Consider the following 18,030-nt stretch of genomic DNA (forward strand, 5'->3'; position numbering starts at 1 on the left):
CACTGCATTTCTGTGCACCTGTGCTGTCCTCTTAATTATAAATAGATGATTTTTTTCTCCAATACACCCAGACTCGGAGCAAAAATTAGAAATCAAAGCTAGATCTCCTATGTGGCACAGCAGAGCACTAGTCACAAGGAAACCAGACAAGATGCTGCAACACTCTCAGCTGATGCCTAGTTGGATTGAGAAATGGCAACGAGGAATTGAACCTGCTCGTCTGAATGCCAGGACTGTGCAGCACCATTAGGTTAGTCTCCATGGCATTCCATAGGCCATGCTGGGCTGGAAGATAAGAGCTAACAACTGAGTAAAGCCGACCCAAGTGTGACACTCCCAAAGGTTACCCAGGCATCTCACTTACCACCTGCACTTAGTGTGAGGACGTCTTGTCTGTGCCTGCTGTGGGTCAGCTCCCCGACTCCACCAGACTCTGGCAACAGAAGCTCTGCCTTCCAGGCCTCCTTAGGCCTCGCTTCTCTGTACAGGTTAGCAAGAGGCAAATACCAACCCCCAAGTCTTCCAAGCATCCCTCTGGAGCATCCAGCCTCTAATTCACTGAACACTCTTAGAATTCTCAATTCTCTGCTCCCAGGACACACCAGCTTACTAGAGTCAACTCAGGATCATCAATCTGCTAAACACACAGCACTTAGATACATGGATAATGAAACAAGAATATGTATTTTTATCAAAACACAGACAAGTAAGAATATTGGAAACAAATAATTACATAGAAAACAAAAACATAACATGCCTGCTAGAGCCTAAATTAAACTCACTTTATATCTGACCTATCTGTCCTCAGCTTCAAAGGAAACCTGCACAACGCTTTCAAAAGATGAGCCTGGGAGCTTAAATTCATAACTTTGCTAGACAGTAAAAATCATGGACTGAATAGAGACACTGGATTTATGGCTTATTAGAACAACCTATAACCCATTAACAACTACCAACAGTTGCTTCCATCCCCTTTTCTCCCTTATGATTGAAGGGGTGTTAACGGGCCATTTTACCTTGAATGGTCCCTTGAAATATGTGTTAACTACTTATATTAAACAATCTGTTCCATTTTGTATTTAGAGGCAACACTCTGAATAAGTTTTCCTGATCTGAAGAGCTCTGTGTAAGCTCAAAACCTCGTCTTACTCACCAGCAGAAGTTGGTCCAATAAAAGATATTACCTCACCCACCTTCTCTCTCTAATATACTGGAATCGTCTTGGCTACACAACACTGCAGAAGACATTCCCCTGTCTCTTACAGAATAGCTTCCTCCAAGTCCTTTTCCCAGCATTTTCAACCACGATGGCTGAGATCCCCCTTTCATAAGATCAAGCCAGCTGGCAGCTTCTCTTCACAGACTGAAGGATGCCAGAGCATCCCTCTGCACCTCCAGATATATCAAGCCAGACCTTTGATCTTCATGTGATAACAGAGCTCTCCCCACTGTTTCTCTCTGTCAATCTCCTTCTGACGTTTCTGCAAACTCTTAATGAGCATTTGACTCAGTATGTGAATAGAATTCTATTTTAAGACACACAATGGTCTACCAGAGAGATACGTATCTCTCTCCACCTGTCTGGAGAGTTTGTCTCAAGATGTACTGCCTTTGAGTGACCAGCCTTCAACTACAAGTTCTACAGAAACTAATTTTCAGCAGATATACTTAACTCCTCACATATTCTCCATACATTCCTTTTACAATGATTATTATGACAAGTGTGCCACAGGCTTTCATTAGAGACCATACATAATATTATTTTAATGAAGCAGGGGAGCCCTGTACCCAGATTCCCTCTCCCAGTTGGCATCAAGAGGTCCTTGGGTCACACCTAGTTTCCTGCTTGATCAAGTACTAAATGGCAGGTCATTAGATTGGCTCTGACAGTGCTACTATTTTTTCCATACTTTATATATTTGAGTTCTAGGATATGAATATGCCAAACCTTAATTATGGTGCTACTATTTTCATACGTCATTGGGAAGGCGAAGCTACGTGGAGTACATCTGAATTTCTCTCACTCGTGTCCTGGGCCTGTCGTACATCTCCAGCACAGCTGATTCTTGATAGGGGTCATTCTCAGAGAACTTATGGCTTCTCACTGCAGTGGCCAAGATATTCTCCAGTCTAGGGCCAGAAGAGGGGTTTTAAAAAGTTAATTTTAAAAGGGAAAGAGCTAGATACAAAGGAAAAACACAAAGAATAATGGGACTTTAGTTCATAAAGGGACAATCAATAATAACCCAGAAATACGTTATGAATTGCCATGCAGTTCACAAGCACACAGCCTCCACTCCGCACTTCCCAACCCCAAACTGATTTCCCCCTGGCCAGTAAACATCTGGGTGTGCCAGCTTCTGTCTGGAAAAATATCACTTTCACAGCAATATGCCACAAGTAGCACCTTGCATGATCTAAACAGCACTTGGACTTTTCCTTAAGAGCTTGCCTCTTTCATCTGCACTTGGATACTGGGAAAGACACAGAGCTGCCATAGTTCCCTTCCTAGGATCACATTACCCAGCTCACAGTGGTCAGTAGTACACCTGCCCCATGGAGGCTGAGAATCTGGGAAGGGGATACTCCAGCTGCTGAGATGGCATAGAAGGGTTACAGTGTTGGGAGAAGGATCAGGCTCTTTGTAGAAAGATAAGCTCTATAGGAAATATTTACAAATACCCTACCTGTCCTCTAAGAGTCTTTTCTCTTTCTTCAGCTTTTCACACTCTTCTTTCTTCTGATGAATTTGTTCTGCACTGACCAGTCTGGAAAGCTCCCTAAAACAGATTCATGAACAAAATAAATATCATCCACCATGCAAAGATGCACAATGCAAGACGAGGGTTAGCCACCCATTCCAGAAGTTATGAGACAGTCACAGCTTCTCACAGGTCTATTCTGCAAGCCCAACTCACAGGACAGTTATTGTCCCAGATGTATTTATGGTCTTGCAACATTGTGATGCTGCTGCTGCCAAATGCAGTGTTGTTGCATTGTGGTGGGAGGATGCAATGTGGTCATACAATGATGCAATGTCATGACATGATTATTTATCCCACAGGTTGATTACATAAAGGCACTAGACGGGATTCATTTAGATAGTGCAGAGATTCGCTAGCCCACATATATATACTTAGGAGAAAGATCATGTGTATTGCAAACTATGGTCTGATCCAGCATCCACTGACGTCAATATCAAAACTCCTGTTGACTTTAATAAGAGCAGGTTCAGGTCCCGTGTGTCAAAATCTTGGGTAATAAACGTCTTTTGAAGGAGAAGCAACACTGCTTGTCCCTCTCTCCTGACAATCCCCTTTTCCCTCAGCACCGAAGCATGGGCTACTATCTTCACACACCTTTATGTTTTTTGCTAGAAATGTTGTGTCTGTAGAGTCCCAAAAAGTTCAAAGGTGACAGATGTACTGTACAGATGGCAGAAGGGTGACTGGCCCCAGGTGAAGAATAGCAACACAACAGCAACAAAAATACACAACACTCACTTCTGAGTGAAGCTCTGACTCTTGTTGGTGGCCTCCTGTGATCTGGAACCACAGTACAGACAGCCCTCAGATTTATGACACAATTAGTTCCTTACAATTGCATCATAAATCGGAACATTGTATCTCGGAACCACAAATCTACTCCATTGTGGGACCGAGCATTGTAAACTCGAAACCTACAGTCGTAAGTCGAATCAGGGAGTCAATCTAGAAGCATCATAAGTGCCATTCGACTTAAGTGGAACATCATAAGTCTGAGGACTACCTGTAATTGATCCTGCTTGCTGCTTCCTGACTAGAGATGGGACAAACCAATTTGGATAAAAGAAACACAGATGGGAACAAATCAAAACCCAGAAATCTGAACTGTGGAGAAGTTCAGATCCAGATCTAGATCTGGCCTTTGCAGCTAGCCTATTGTACTTGGTTGAACAAAATCTCTGGATTCAAACTGACCTGCATTGGGGGTAAAATTTGGATCTAGCTCTAATCTCTGTATCATGGACCACTTTCTAGTCCTATATCACTTTGTCCTATATCAACCAAGTCTCGAGTTTGAAAAAAAAAATCTAAGAAAAACGTTTCAGGTTTGAAAAAGGTTGATTAGCTATTTCCAGTCATCCCCCCTCCTCTGCCCCCTCCCACCATCCTGGCTGCCTCTGTAATTCCTGTGTCTAGCTGGGATTGGAAGCTCCAAAATGCCACGGATACAGGCTGCTGTCATTGTAATCCCATTATGACCAGCAGCAGAAGTTGCAGGAAATCTCACACTAAAGCCTGTTCTCATCGAATTTCCAGCCCAGTTATATGAAGTTCAGATGAGGCTGAAAAAAATAACTTTACTTTTGGAACCAAACTGTTTGAAATTTGCTCATCACTATTCTTGATCTTTTAGGAGAATTCATTTTAGCGTTTATCCACGTAAATTGTATCTTTAGGGTACTTCTTCTTTTGTCTCCCCCCACACTTTACCCCTTTCCATGCTCATCAGCATCCCAGCTGCCACCCTTCCCTTTCAGAGCTTGTCATTGCCACCCCTTAATTAGTTGTTAAGAGGTCACTGTTAAGAGAGGCAAGCTTCTCCCTTCCCTCTAGCTGCAGGAACAGAGTATGCTACCCTAGCAGCTGCACTCACAGTCTCTGCCAAATATAAGTTTACCACCTGCCCTTTCTGTATCAAGATGGGTGACTTTATCCTCTGTCCTGCTGATGTGCAAGGGGGTATTACCTATTCAGAAAATTATTTGGAAAGGAAAATAGAGTCATCATATTGTTTCACCTTACTTATATGGTTAAAAACATATCTGCTTTGCCTGGTGGCTTAGAGCCCACTGCTCTGCCCTGCCATATGGGAGACCTGTGATGATCTTAGTCACTCTCTCCTTCTCTTTTTCTAGGACTCAGGAATGGTGCAAAGGCAGACATCTGGAGACAAGGAGGGCCACACATTGTCCCTCTAGCCAAAAAAAGATTCTGGTGTCTGAATCAAAGGCAAGGAGGACAAAAGACAATAAGGTGCAATCCTCAGGGATCCGTTAGGAAAATGAACAACTGTTTGGTCTCAGGGGTAGGGGTCTAAAATGGAATAAAATTTCAGATCACCAAACTTACTCAAATTTGTCTTCCACATATTTCACCAATGGGTCCATATCGGTTCCATCCAAATTTGTGAGCTTGCCCTGTGGAGCCTCAATTTCACCTCTGTGGGGCACAGAGCTTTTAGGGAGGAGAGATAACTCATTAGAAGCTTTTCCAACATAACAGCAACAATACTGATACCTTGTTCTACCCAGTAAACCCATATCAAAGAAAAAAAGGAAATAAATAAAAACTAAAAAAATCAAAACAAAAATCCTACCACAACCAGAGCTTTTACCCCCAAAGAGAGTCATGTGCCAGAGACTCCATTAAATCCACTCAAGACTTCACTACTGCTACTGATTTTATGTGGAAGGTGCTCAGGCACACCATGATGGGTGGCAGTATAAAACCCTAAGACTGAAAGATAAATGATAGTAATAATCACTGGGGAAGGATGAACTAGGCAAGATAAAATAAGAACTCACTACACAAAACTCAAACTGAACCTAAAACCATTTCAGAGGTTGGAAAAAATCTAGCTAGTTATTTTGCTTAAACCAGCTTTCATTTTTTTTAAAAGACACTTTTATTTTGGAGCATCCCAGTTACAGAAGGAGAAAGAAGAAAGCAGGCTGTAACATTATAAACATATTTTTCAGTTTCATGGGTGCTTCTGTATTTCCTGGTTCTTCCCGGGACCATACATGACAAATATTGTTCTGGAGAGACTTCCAGCTGAGTTGTGTAGGTTCAAGATGTTCAATTCAATTAATGACTGAGGAAGGATCTGACACCCCTTCCCCTCAGATAAAGGATGCGGGAGCCAAGGGCCAGTGGTAACCACAAGTCCATTATTCTCTTCTAGGGTCGGAGATGATGAAATAAACTACAAAGATGAAACCCATGATACCCTTCAGTGAGACTGTAGCTTCAACACTACCACTGGCTTATGAATTGCTGTTTAATATTAACAGAAGGAGCAGTTCTCTGGCTCTTTACTGGGTATCACTACTGTTGAAAACCTCTCTTCTGAAACTGAAACAGGATCCAAACTGTGCAGCTTGAGCTTGCTCCATCTGTACAATGATCGGACCCAAAACTCCAGATCCAAATATCCCCAGATTTTAGGGAAGTCCAGCTATGGAGCCGAACTGTGCAGCTTCGCTCCATCTGTAGTTAACACTTACTGCACAAACACATACTGGCCAAGCTTTTACAGCTGACCATGGGATGATTCAGGGTGCATGTGTGTGTGGCTGCGGGTGAACTCAAATGAGCAGAAAAGGTCAAGTTCAGCAATGGTCAGTGAAAAAGCAAACCCTGTTCTCCCCTCGCAGTATGTGCGGGAACAATCATTTTGCACTTGAAACAAAAACGGCAATTTTCCAACAGGGGCAAAATCAAGGAACTTTAAAATTTCATACAGGGGGAGGGTAAGGGAAGTGCAGTATCTTGTCATTTTGGTTGCAAATATCAGCGTTAGTCATTCTGGACTGAAATTTGCAACTATTAGTAAAAAAAAAAAGATGCAGTTTCTGGCTGCAAACACTGGCAACAGGAAGAACTCTGCATGAGAGTTTCACAACTATTTTTAAACAGAAACTTAGAGCTGCTATTAAACTGCTGTGATTACCCACTGAGTTCCCGCTACTCGTCGTATCTGCAGGTCTCTTCTGAGATCTAGTGAAGTGTTTGGCCAAGCTCTGCCAGGCTTAGGCAAAGTGCTTTGCTCCATGCTTTTATTAAAATAGCAAATGTCTCTTCCAAACAGGAGGGGACAGAAGAGAGAGGGGTTGAGTGGAAGCTGATCTACAGGACTTGTCTGGGGAACTGCTCCAAGTATCAAGCACTTTCTTGCTTGCACAAACAAGTAGGGAAAGCAGCCCTAACTATGGAGTTGGTGCCTTCAAGATCCAGTGTAGCTCAAAACCTCAATAGAGTGAGGCTGTCCCCTCCTTGCAGAATTTATGCAGAGAGCCCTGGCTCTCCCCCTCCCCCACATCAGAATCTGCAGTGATCACCCAGCCAATTAAAAAGGAGGGGCAGGTTTTCATCTGCAGAGTTAACTGTAAAACCGTTTCACTTTCAGTAGTCTGTTCTAACAAGCTGTGTAGAAGTCTCTCCCTCTCTCAAGTTCATGAGCATGGCAAGCAAGTCCTTGTTCATTGTTGCCATTGATTTCGGCACATCTTATAGTGGCTACTGCTTTTTTCTTGCGAAACACACGGATCAAATCCGGCAGGTGTTCTGGGGACATGAGCACGGGCTCAACACTGTGAAGACCCCAACGTGCATCCTCTTCAATGAAAAGCGTGAGTTTATGAAGTTTGGCTATGATGCTGTCATGAAGTACCACACGCTCCCCTCCAGAGAAGCTCACAAATGGTACTACTTTCACCACTTCAAGATGAAGCTATACAACGAGGTAAATGAAATCTCTTGGTAAGAGCAGCCAATTCAGAAACGGGCAGGGAACGTGCTTAATAAGGTTGTCACCTTTCTAAGGGCCGGTAACCGGACCACTGAGATGCCACGCCCTGCCTTGCCTCTTCCCCCAAAGGCCCTGCCCTGTCTCTTCCCCCAAGACGCCACCCCTTCACCATCTCTTCCCGAAGCCCCTGCATGCCCTGTGCCGCCATGAGCCGCCTGGCCCTGGAGGCAGCAGCAGCTATTGTTGCTGTGCTGCCTCCTTCCTTCCACTTAGAGTTGCCAAAGACCCAAAAACCAGCCATCAGGGCTTGTCAAATGGCCCCCGGACACACAAGCTGAAACCTCGACTGGGTGAAAACCGGATGGGTGGGAACCCTAGTGCTTAACGAGCTGGGGGATTGATTTATGAGGGAGGATTAAGGAACGTGAGTAGGCTGGTTAAAGCAGTGGTTCTCAACCAGGGGTACGTGTACCCTGGGGAGTACGCACAGGTCTTCCAGGAGTATATCAACTCATCTAGATATTTGCCTAGTTTTACAACAGGCTACATAAAAAGCACAAGCAAAGTCAGTACAAACTAAAATTTCACACAGACAATGACTTTATACTGCTCTATGTACTCTACACTGAAATGTAAGTACAAGATTTATATTCCAATCGATTTTATAATTATATGGTAAAAATGAAAAAGCAAAGAGTTTTTCAGTAACAGTGTGGCTGTGACACTTTTGTATTTTTATGTCTGATTTTATAAGCAAGTAGATTTTAAGTGAGGTGAAACTTGGGAGTGCACAAAACAAATCAGACTCCTGAAAGGGGTACAGTAGTCTGGAAAGGTTGAGAGCCACTAGGTTAAAGGCAACTTAATAAATTACCTAGAAGTATCTGTGAAGACCAAGGAGGGAGGAGAGTTGCTTAGGGTGGCTCAAGGGCTAAAACTAAAGCCTGGTCTGTATTAGGAAATTGAGTCAGCACTGAAAAATGTGCAGCAGGTCCCCTTCTGAGCTAGTATTGAAAGTATTTAAATGCTAATGTAGTCAGGACATGGGCATTTTCAACACCATTTCTGAAAGCATGACTGAGACTTACCAACAGTTATTGTGAAAACAGGCCTATACTGCAGCATTCAGTTTTTTTTGGTTTTTTTTAAGTATGAAGAATGGGCGAGAAGTAGGGTGACCAGATGTCCTGATTTTATATGGACAGTCCCGATATTTGGGGCTTTTGCTTATACAGTCACCTATTACCCCCTACCCCCGTCCCGATTTTTCACACTTGGTATCCGGTCACCCTAGCGAGAAGTCATGGAAGAGAGACATGGATTTTAGTTGAACCCCAGGCTGTGTCTCTGCACATGTGCTGAGAACAGGGCAGGGCAATTTACGTAGAAGGACTCAGAGACACCTAGAGGAGAGGCAGTTACTAGACATGTTCAGTAGCTGATTCGGAAGCTGTACAGAAAGTTTCCATTAAGGACCAGCTGTGTTGCAGGTTCCACACATTTACCATAGGAAAGCTGAGCCAAGAAACGGAGCTCAAAGGAAAGAGATTATAAATATGGGAGGCAACTCTGGGGATTCAGCAACTAATGATGCAGAACCAAGAGATGTGTCTGATGTGAAGGCTGCATCGCAATACTTGCACCTCTTAGATATGGGCTATAGATTCCTCTTCTCACTAGAAATTCAGACAGTCAGCTATTGGCTCAGAGACTGGAACTGCTGCTGGCTGTAAGGAGCTTCAGAATCTCCTCAGAAAATCAATGGTCCCAAGAGTTTGGAGGGGAATGGAGAGGAAGCCATTCTCCTCAGGCTTTGCAGAATCCAAGTGACAAACTATGTACATTAAAAGGCCACACCGTAGAGCCTGAGAAATTATCTCTGAGAGAAGATTAGTGGTGAATGTTTGTGTATGTGCGTGCCAAAGTATAAAAGGGTATAAAAAGATATACTGTCTGTTAAAACCTGGCACTGAATTCTAAGTATGTAACAGCAACAAAGTGGGGAAGCCTGTACAAAGAACACCAATAGTTTTACTGCCTAACAGTTTTGTTTAAGATGTTATTCAAAAGTATGCATAATACAGGTTGCAAATGTTTATGTATGTATTAAATGTGTATTAACTAAGAAATAAATTGTATGCTGGTTCTCTCTCAGGCTGACTGGCACCAGTTCTCTTGCAGTGGGCTTTGGGAATTTTGGGGGTTTGTATAAAATGTGTGTAAAGTTGCCTTCAGTGATTCAAGAATGTGAGTACCAACCTCAGGACACTGTCCTGAAGCAGGGCATAAATCCCAAACTGGCTGTGAGTTCTACACTTCGATTTCACCGGCCTATTTTAACTAACACACCGGTGAGCCAGAGTGATTCAGCTGTGTGTCTGTCAGTGTTCAGTTGAGACATGTGGACCTTGGTATGAGCTGGCAACTGGTCTGCCAGCATCGCAGTTTGGCTCAGGGGAAACAGTTTGCTCTAATAGCCATGTTAATATTTGACTTACAAAGTCATTCACAGATTTGAGGCAGCTGGCAGTCATAGGCTTTTTGAGCCTCTGCACCTCCTAGGCCTAGAGTGCAGTGATCTATGCTCCAGAGTTCTTCTGCCTGCTTACTTAGATTACTGCATCTTGGGGGGGGGGGAGGGTGAGCAGGGAGCATCATTTTGTTCTGTTTGCACAGTACAAAGCACAAAGGAACCCTGGTCCATGACTATGGCTCCTAGGGCGCTACTGTACCCCACTGATGAGTGTGTTACAGGTCCTCCTCTGCACCAATCCCCAGAAGCTGAGTGGTTATCGACCCCAGTTACAGAGAAGCTGTTCTTGTGCTTTGGCTCTGGAGGTCCCCAGTTCAATTCTCAGTGAGCTGGCAGCAGGAAGGGGAACCTGTAAGAAACCCAGCAGTGGGTTATGCTACCACAATAAAAATAATTCATTGTTTTTTCTCACTTCTAGAAAATCACTTCTAACATGGAACTGGAAACAGATAATGGAGAGAAGTTTCCAGCCCTAAAAGTATTCTCAGAAAGTCTGCGGTACATGAAGGACCATGCTCTGAACACTATACGGGAGGCCTCATACCAAACTGTCTATGTCACTGAGGATGTCACCTGGGTCATTACTGTTCCAGCCATATGGGATGCTTCTGCCAGGCAGTTCATGCGACTGGCTGCTAAAGAGGTAAAGTGAGTAATAGCTTGATTGCCTCTGAGATTCTCTCTAGAATTTTCACTGCACAACAGTGGAGAAGGATTGTTCAACATTTAAACAAACCTTATTTTAACACTTGCTCTACCATGGAGTGGGTTGGGGTTGAAGTTTTTTTTTTTCTACATCCAGTGTTCTCAACCTGGGGGTCACAGCTGCTCTGCCCTTTCTATACCGCTAAATTAGAGGAGGATCCTGACTAGATCTTGCCTAGACTGGAGAAGTGTTACAGTACTGAAAAGGTTGAGGACCATTGTTTTGCTTGCTACACATTACTACAAGAAGTGACAAAATTAACTACTGGCTGAGAGGCTTCTCTGAATGAGAATAGCATCTGCAGTGAGAGTAGTTGGAACAGAAATTACAGGGACTATGGATCTTCATAAGTCATGGCATACACTAATACTGGCTGGAATCAGGTAGAAATTCCCCTCCCATCACACACACAGTTACAGTATTGCACATAAATTGTCCATGAGTGCAGGGTGGGGGTTTCACCTTCCTCTGACTCATCTGGCTCTAGTCAGAGCTGAAAACAGACTAGATGGAACAGACAGACCATTATTCCTGATAGGCCATCCCAGCTGTGATACATGTTGGGGGGAGGGGGGGAGAGAGTAGCTCCCTTTGATGGGCACCCAGCCAGCCAGCTAGCTGTAAAATTCCTCTTGGTCTGTTCTCTGCTTGTGTTACCTGTAAAGAGTTAACAAGCCCACATGTAAAAGAAAAGGAGTGGGCACCTGACCAAAAGAGCCAATGGGAAGGTAGAACTTTTTAAAATTGGGAAAGAAACTTTCCCTTTGTCTGTTGTTCTCTGGGCTGGAGGGACACGGAGCAGCAATGCTATAAGCAGGCAATGCTATAAGCACGAATGCTGTGTAAGGTTTGAACCAGGTATGAAAAAGTATCTTCCATACCCAGAAGAAATTAGGATAGGGAATGTTTAGTTACACACAATCAGGTTTATTTCTCATTTTGGCTTGTGGATCTCCTTTGTGCTAACCTCTGATGCTTTTGTTTGCTTGTAACCTTTAAGCTGAACCCCCAAAAAAGCTAGTTTGGGTGCTTAATTTTTGGAATTGTTTCTTTTAAGATCTAGCAAAAAGCCTAAGTTCCAGATGTAATTTTTCCTTTTTGTTTTTAATAAAAATTACCTTTTTAAAGAACAAGTTTGGATTTTTGGTGTCCTAAGAGGTTTGTGCATGTTGTTTGATTAGCTGGTAGCCACAGCTAATTTCCTTTGTTTTCTTCTCAGCTCTCCCCCGGAGCAGGGGTGAAAGGGCTTGAGGGTACCCCACAGGGAGGAATTTCCAAGTGCTCCTTCCTGGGTTCAAAGGGGTGGGGTTTTTTTGCATTTGGGTGGTGGCAACGTTTACCAAGCCAAGGTCAGAGAAAAGCTGTAACCTTGGGAGTGTAATACAAGCCTGGAGTGGCCAGTGTTAATTTTTTAAATCCTTGCGGGCCCCCACCTTCTGCACTCAAAGTGACAGAGTTGGGATTCAGCCTTGACACCAACATTCCCAAGATTAAAAGAACCTGGCCAACATACTGTGCTCATGGTGCATTCCAGAGATGGGAAGCCAGGATCCCGTCACCACTCCTGTTAACGATCACTTTCTCTTCTGATTTTAGGCAGGACTCATCAGTGACATGTTTTCTGAGAAGCTCATCATCGCCTTAGAACCAGAGGCTGCCTCAGTCTGGTGCAAGCAGCTCCCACAAGAAGGGTTTGTGGCAGAAGGTGGTGAAGTTTGAAGAGTCACCTGGGACCCAGTATGTTGTCGTTGACTGTGGAGGTAACTTTGCTACGTTCAGAGTTTGTCTATTCAGCAGCTGCAGACCCTTCTGGCATAGAGAGCAAGGGACTGAGCTCTATACTGAACTCGGATCCCCCAGGCTGTGCTTACTCTGGGTTCTTTAATTTCTACCTGAAAGAGCAGGCACCTGACGGCTTGTCTACATGATGGGGGAAGGGGTTAGTCTGTACTAAGTTGAGTTAGTGTGGGTTAAAAAACCTTGGTACACGATGCAAACCCCTACAGTGCACTAACTCCCTACTTACCGCACATTCTGGAGTCCTCTTTCAAAGTGTACTAAGTTCGATGCAAATTGAGTTAGTTCAGTCCACAGCTCTGTGGTCAAGTTGACGAGATGTCCCCTCCGCTGTTTAAAAACTGATGCAGAGCCAGGATCAGCCCATTTGCTCCTGGATCCAAATATATCAGCTTTGCTGCAATATTAGTCCAGCAGCCTTACAACATGCTTCAAGCAGCCATGGTGAGATCCTTGATCTCGTCATCATCTGGGGAGAAGTGATGGTGCAGGCAGCTCTTGTGGCCAGCTCTCTCATAAGAAATTGTCCAAGGAGATCTCAAAGCAGATGACTGAAAAGGGTCACAACTGCATGCCTGGCAGTGCTGTACAAAAAGCAAATGACTAAAAAATGTACGGAGGAACCGGGGACAACAGAAGAAAGTCTGGCACTGCCCATTTGACCTGTCCATTTTAGGAGCAGCTGGACAGGATTTTTAGTTGGCATGCCACTGCAGAAAGAGGAATGAAAGGAGAGCCCCTTTAAGGGCCTGATCCAAACCCCATTGAAGTCAATAGGATTCTGTTGTCTTCAATTGACTTTGATCAGATCCTAGCAGTGCAAGTTGCTGTCATCAGAGCCACGCCACTCCACTGTACACTGTCCTGCTACGTCAGCAATAGGTACACACCCATTTCCTGTTGTGTAGCTTGAATCCATAACCTCCTGCTGTAGAAGCAAGAGTGCTGCCACACAGCTTCTTTAGTTTCTTGCTATTGTTTTGGTGTAACATGTGAACTTAGTGCTGAGGACAGACTGACATCCCTGGGAGACAGAAGTCTGTGTTTCTCGCAGAACAAATTCAGGATGGGCAGCAGCAGTGGAAGCTTCCTACAGACACCCTATGCTCAGCATTGTGCCCCAACTCGGCCAGAGAGTGTGGGTATCACAAGATGTCAGTTTTCACACACATTCAGTTCTGACATCTCAGCAGACTACTCAGAAGGGACTTAGCATCAACTGGGATGTGGACACTTGGCCATTGGGTACTAGACTGAGACCTACCAACTCATTTCCTACAGGCCACTGAACTTCCAGCAGATGGTAATATCTCGCAGCTATTACCAACTTTGGACTGGGTTTGAGTAAACTATTTATTGGACACCAACAGTGTGCTTGGTATTGTATCAACTCATCTAGACATTTGCCTAGTTTTACAACAGGCTACATCAAAAGCAATAGCAAAGTCAGTACAAACTAAAATTTCGTACAGACAAAATGAGAAAGGAAGCAATTTTTCAGTAACAGTGTGGCTGTGACACTTCTGTATTTGTGTGTCTGATTTTGTAAGCAAGTCATTTTTAAGTAAGAAGAAACTTGGGGTATGCAAGACAAATCTGACTCTTGAAAGGGGTACAGTAGTGTGGAAAGGCTGAGAACCACTGCTGCACAGCATGCAGAAATTAAGGCTGTGTCTACACTAGGGACCTTACAGTGGCACAGCTGTACCGCCATAACTGTGCTGCTCTAAGGTCCCCTGTGAAGCCACTCTTTGTCAGCAGGAGAGAGCTCTCCTGCCAGCATAATTAAACCACCCCCAAAGAGCAGCGTTAGCTATGCGGGCAGAAGAGCCTCTCCTGCTGACATAGTGCTGTCCCCACCAACACTTTTGCCAGTGAAACTTACGTCAGTCAGGGGGAGGTGTTTTTCACATCCCTGACTGACAAAAATTTTACCAACAAAAGTGGTAGTGTAGACAAAGTCTAAGAATCCTTGGGCAAGGAAAGATTATAAGCTAAAGAACGGGCAGCTCTGTATCCCAATTTGCAGAGCACATTTGCCAATTGTGAGATTTTTTTTTTACTTTTGTAAAGATAAGGACTCTCTTTAGAAAGCAGCCTTTTATTCAGCTAAAGTGAGGGCAATAACTTCTTTTTAAAAATTAACTAATTTTACTCATTTTGGGGGCTTAGGTGGTACCATCGACATCACAGTACATGAAATCCAAGAGAACCAATCCCTGAAAGAATTACATAAGGCATCAGGAGGAGGATGGGGAGGCGATACAGTGGATGAAAAGTTCAAAGAGTTCCTGAAGGAGATCTTCCAAGATGGAGTATGGGAGAAATATGCACAGAATCACCCAGCAGAATGCCATAAAATGATGTACGACTTTGGCCTTCAGAAATGCTCTTCCAACAGAGAAGAGGTCTACATGCGTTGCTACCACAACCTAACAAAAGTGGCAGAACACAAGAAAAAGGACATCTCTCTCTTCTTTGACGGTATAAAGGGAGTTCTGTGGTGTGATGGGACTATCATGATTACATATGAGAAAATGAAGAGCTTTTTTGCCTACAGTGTCAGACAAACCATTGGTGCCTTGCAGGAAATCCTCAACAAGCCTGAGATGGCCAAAGTCCAATATATTTTACTGGTTGGGGGCTTTGCTTCCAGCATTATCCTGAGGGACGAGATCTATCAGACCTTTAGGAAGTACCGTATCCTGTGTCCACAGGAATCTCAGGCAGCTATTATAAAGGGAGCCATTTTATTTGGGCACAATCCACAAATTGTTGCCTCGAGAATCAGCGCTCTGACATATGGAGTAAAGATATCTGAGGCATTTGATATTGCTGTCCATGATGTACAGAAAAAGAGAGTCTCAAAAGCTGATCATTATGTATATTGCACAGATCTCTTCAAGAAGTTGGTGGGAATTGGGGATTTGGTTGAGGTAGATGAGGTTGCCAGTTATACTTTCACTCCCACAGAACCAGATCAGACAAGTGTGATTTTTAGTTTCTATTGCACAGAAAAGGAGGATGCAAAATACATAGATGAGGAAGGGCTGAAGATGCTCGGCTCCTGTACTGTGCCAACACCAAACACAGAGCTGGGGAAAAAACGCCAACTGAGACTGGATATTAAATTTGGGCTAACGGAATTTAAAGCCACAGGTACTGATGTTACATCTGGTGAAAGTCGGACGGTTATGATAGATTTTTTAACCGTGTAAAGATTCCACAATTCAAGGACACGTAAGAAGAGCATCAGACTTGGATGATTCAAGGGACTATAGGGTTCAATTAGGAGAATATATGAGCTGTCAAAATGGAATAGCCAAGTGGACCATACAGTCCAGTAACTCACTTCCTGCCACACTGGAACAAACCAATAGTCTGTCTAGTCTGATAATCCTGCCTCTTCCCAGACTAGTCACCCATTTAGTCTGATATTCTGCTATCTGCCATTCCTGACTGGACCAACACAATTTGTCTAGTTCAGTATTCCGCCCCCTCTCATGCTAGATTAGACCAATGGTACAATATCTAGTCCAGCATCCTGCATGCTACACTACTGGATCTGAACACAGTGGTCCATGTAGTCCAGTATAATTATCTATATCCCACTAGATCAGATTTATCGCCATCTAGCCTGGTATCCTGTTTGCTGCCAGACCAGGCCAATGGTCTCTCTAGTCCAGTATTTTTCCTGCAGCTGTATTTTCTTATGCTATCATCTTGTCAGACATCATTTTCTAAAGACTGAAGTTAATTCTGCTTGCTGTGATTTTACTGTATTATGACAAATATTCAAATATATGATTTTTTTTAAAAAAAATCAGAGAAAGTGTAAACACGTAATATTTTGCAACAGTGAAATTATGTTAAAGAAATCATAGAATTGTAGGACTGGAAGGGATCTCGAGGTGTCATCTAGACCAGTCCCCTGCACTCCTGGCAGGACTAAGTATTATCTTGAATTAAATATCTTAAGTATTTAGACAGGTTGAAAGACAAAAAAAACCTCTGAACCATCGTACATGGACAATTACAAAACGTTATGAATTTTGGGGCGTTTAGATATGAAATTGTGAGAGTGTGGTGATAATTTAACTACATCATTTAAGCAAATTGGCATCATTAATTGAATAGATATTCATGTGCAGATTGTACCACACAGCTCTGCATAATAATGCTGCTGCAAACCCACTTTGGGGCACTAGCAGTCTCTGTTTAGGGGAGTACAGGGACTCTCAGCTGTCTCAGGCTCCTCTGTGCACAGGCCAAGCAGTCTGGCTCTAACTAATCTGGTTACTAAGAAAGAGTTGGTTACAATCTAAGGCTCTGATCCTGCTGTCTGATCTGTGTGAGAAGACCCCCTACACCAGTTTACTTTAATAGGGTTTTGCATGGACAGAAGGATCTGCCTACACAGATCCATTGCAGAATCAGGGCCTAATTAACTATTATTGAGGTCCTGTATTGTACATTTCTACACTCTCAGAAGTGAAAATTACCATGTCAAAATACAAACTGTTACCTAGGTTGATACACTGTATTAGAATTAGCTCTTGGGATATTTTACATTAGATTTCTGTCCCCTGCCCTAGAGTGATCACTTTAATTTTACTAGCTGTCCCTGGCATATGAAAAGTAGCATTCAAACAGATAAAATGTCACCTTTTTTGGTTGCCTTACCGCGTATAAAGGTTTGAAAGATTTTTTTTTTTTAAAGAAAAAATGTTGATGGTTTTTACATTCAAAATTGTGTCTACAACAAAAGGTTTTGCTGCAGGACTCTGGACAATTGGATTGTCTCTTATGCTGGTTGACTGGAGCCAATGCAAGGGCCATTCTGGGAGCTTGGGATGAGTACCCTGCTCATAGCTCCTTTTGTTTGCCATGCCCCCTACCCTGGGGGCTAGATAGGGGGCGGCATATAAACCCCTGTATAAAGCGATCTTCCACTGGCCAGGTATGCCAGCTTTTGTGTTTGTTTTGTGTCACTGGAGAGACAAGGCAGAGTCAATGGGTGTCACATAATCTCCCCTTTTTTATTCTTTAAGAAAGGAATTTGTATTTACACCCTTGCAAAGCACAACAGTTCCCCTGCCTCTACTGATCTGTATGTTGTTCTCTTACAATGAAGGAAGTCCAATCTGATCACAGGACTGGAAGCTAGGTACTCTCGAATTGTAACTCCAACTCTGCCACTGACTTGCTATTTGACCTCGGACAAGTCATTTAGGGTATGTCTACACTACGAAATTAGGTTGAATTTATAGAAGTTGGTTTTGTAGAAAGCGGTTTTATACAGTCGATTGTGTGCGTCCCCACACAAGTGCTCTAAGTGCCTGTAGTCGGCGGAGTGTGTCCACAGTACCGAGGCCACCGTCGACTTCCGGAGCGTTGCACTGTGGGTGGCTATCCCACAGTTCCCGCAGTCTCCGCCGCCCATTTGAATTCTGGGTAGAAATCCCAGTGCCTGATGGGG

The 18,030-nt window shown here is 43.6% G+C and overlaps 1 protein-coding gene across 1 annotated transcript; it reads left to right on the forward strand.

The window, feature by feature from the left end:
- Window positions 1–7,222: 7,222 nt before the first annotated feature.
- LOC140906488 (heat shock 70 kDa protein 12B) lies at window positions 7,223–16,446 on the forward strand. Its single transcript, XM_073330521.2, has 4 exons — window positions 7,223–7,509; window positions 10,467–10,691; window positions 12,351–12,514; window positions 14,724–16,446. Exons 1-3 carry the CDS (start codon window positions 7,228–7,230, stop codon window positions 12,471–12,473), a joined length of 630 nt encoding a protein of 209 aa, XP_073186622.2. The 5' UTR covers window positions 7,223–7,227; the 3' UTR covers window positions 12,474–12,514; window positions 14,724–16,446.
- Window positions 16,447–18,030: the final 1,584 nt, after the last annotated feature.

This window comes from Lepidochelys kempii, chromosome 1 (assembly GCF_965140285.1).
Source record: "Lepidochelys kempii isolate rLepKem1 chromosome 1, rLepKem1.hap1, whole genome shotgun sequence".
Classification (NCBI taxonomy): Eukaryota; Metazoa; Chordata; order Testudines; family Cheloniidae; genus Lepidochelys; species Lepidochelys kempii.

Bases quoted from the DNA above. Each gene is read 5' to 3' on its own strand.
- LOC140906488 (XM_073330521.2), top strand. From the start codon at position 7,228: ATGGCAAGCAAGTCCTTGTTCATTGTTGCCATTGATTTCGGCACATCT. The intron at 7,510-10,466 runs GTAAATGAAATC...TCTCACTTCTAG, and splicing joins AGATGAAGCTATACAACGAG to AAAATCACTTCTAACATGGA. The intron at 10,692-12,350 runs GTAAAGTGAGTA...TTCTGATTTTAG, and splicing joins TGCGACTGGCTGCTAAAGAG to GCAGGACTCATCAGTGACAT.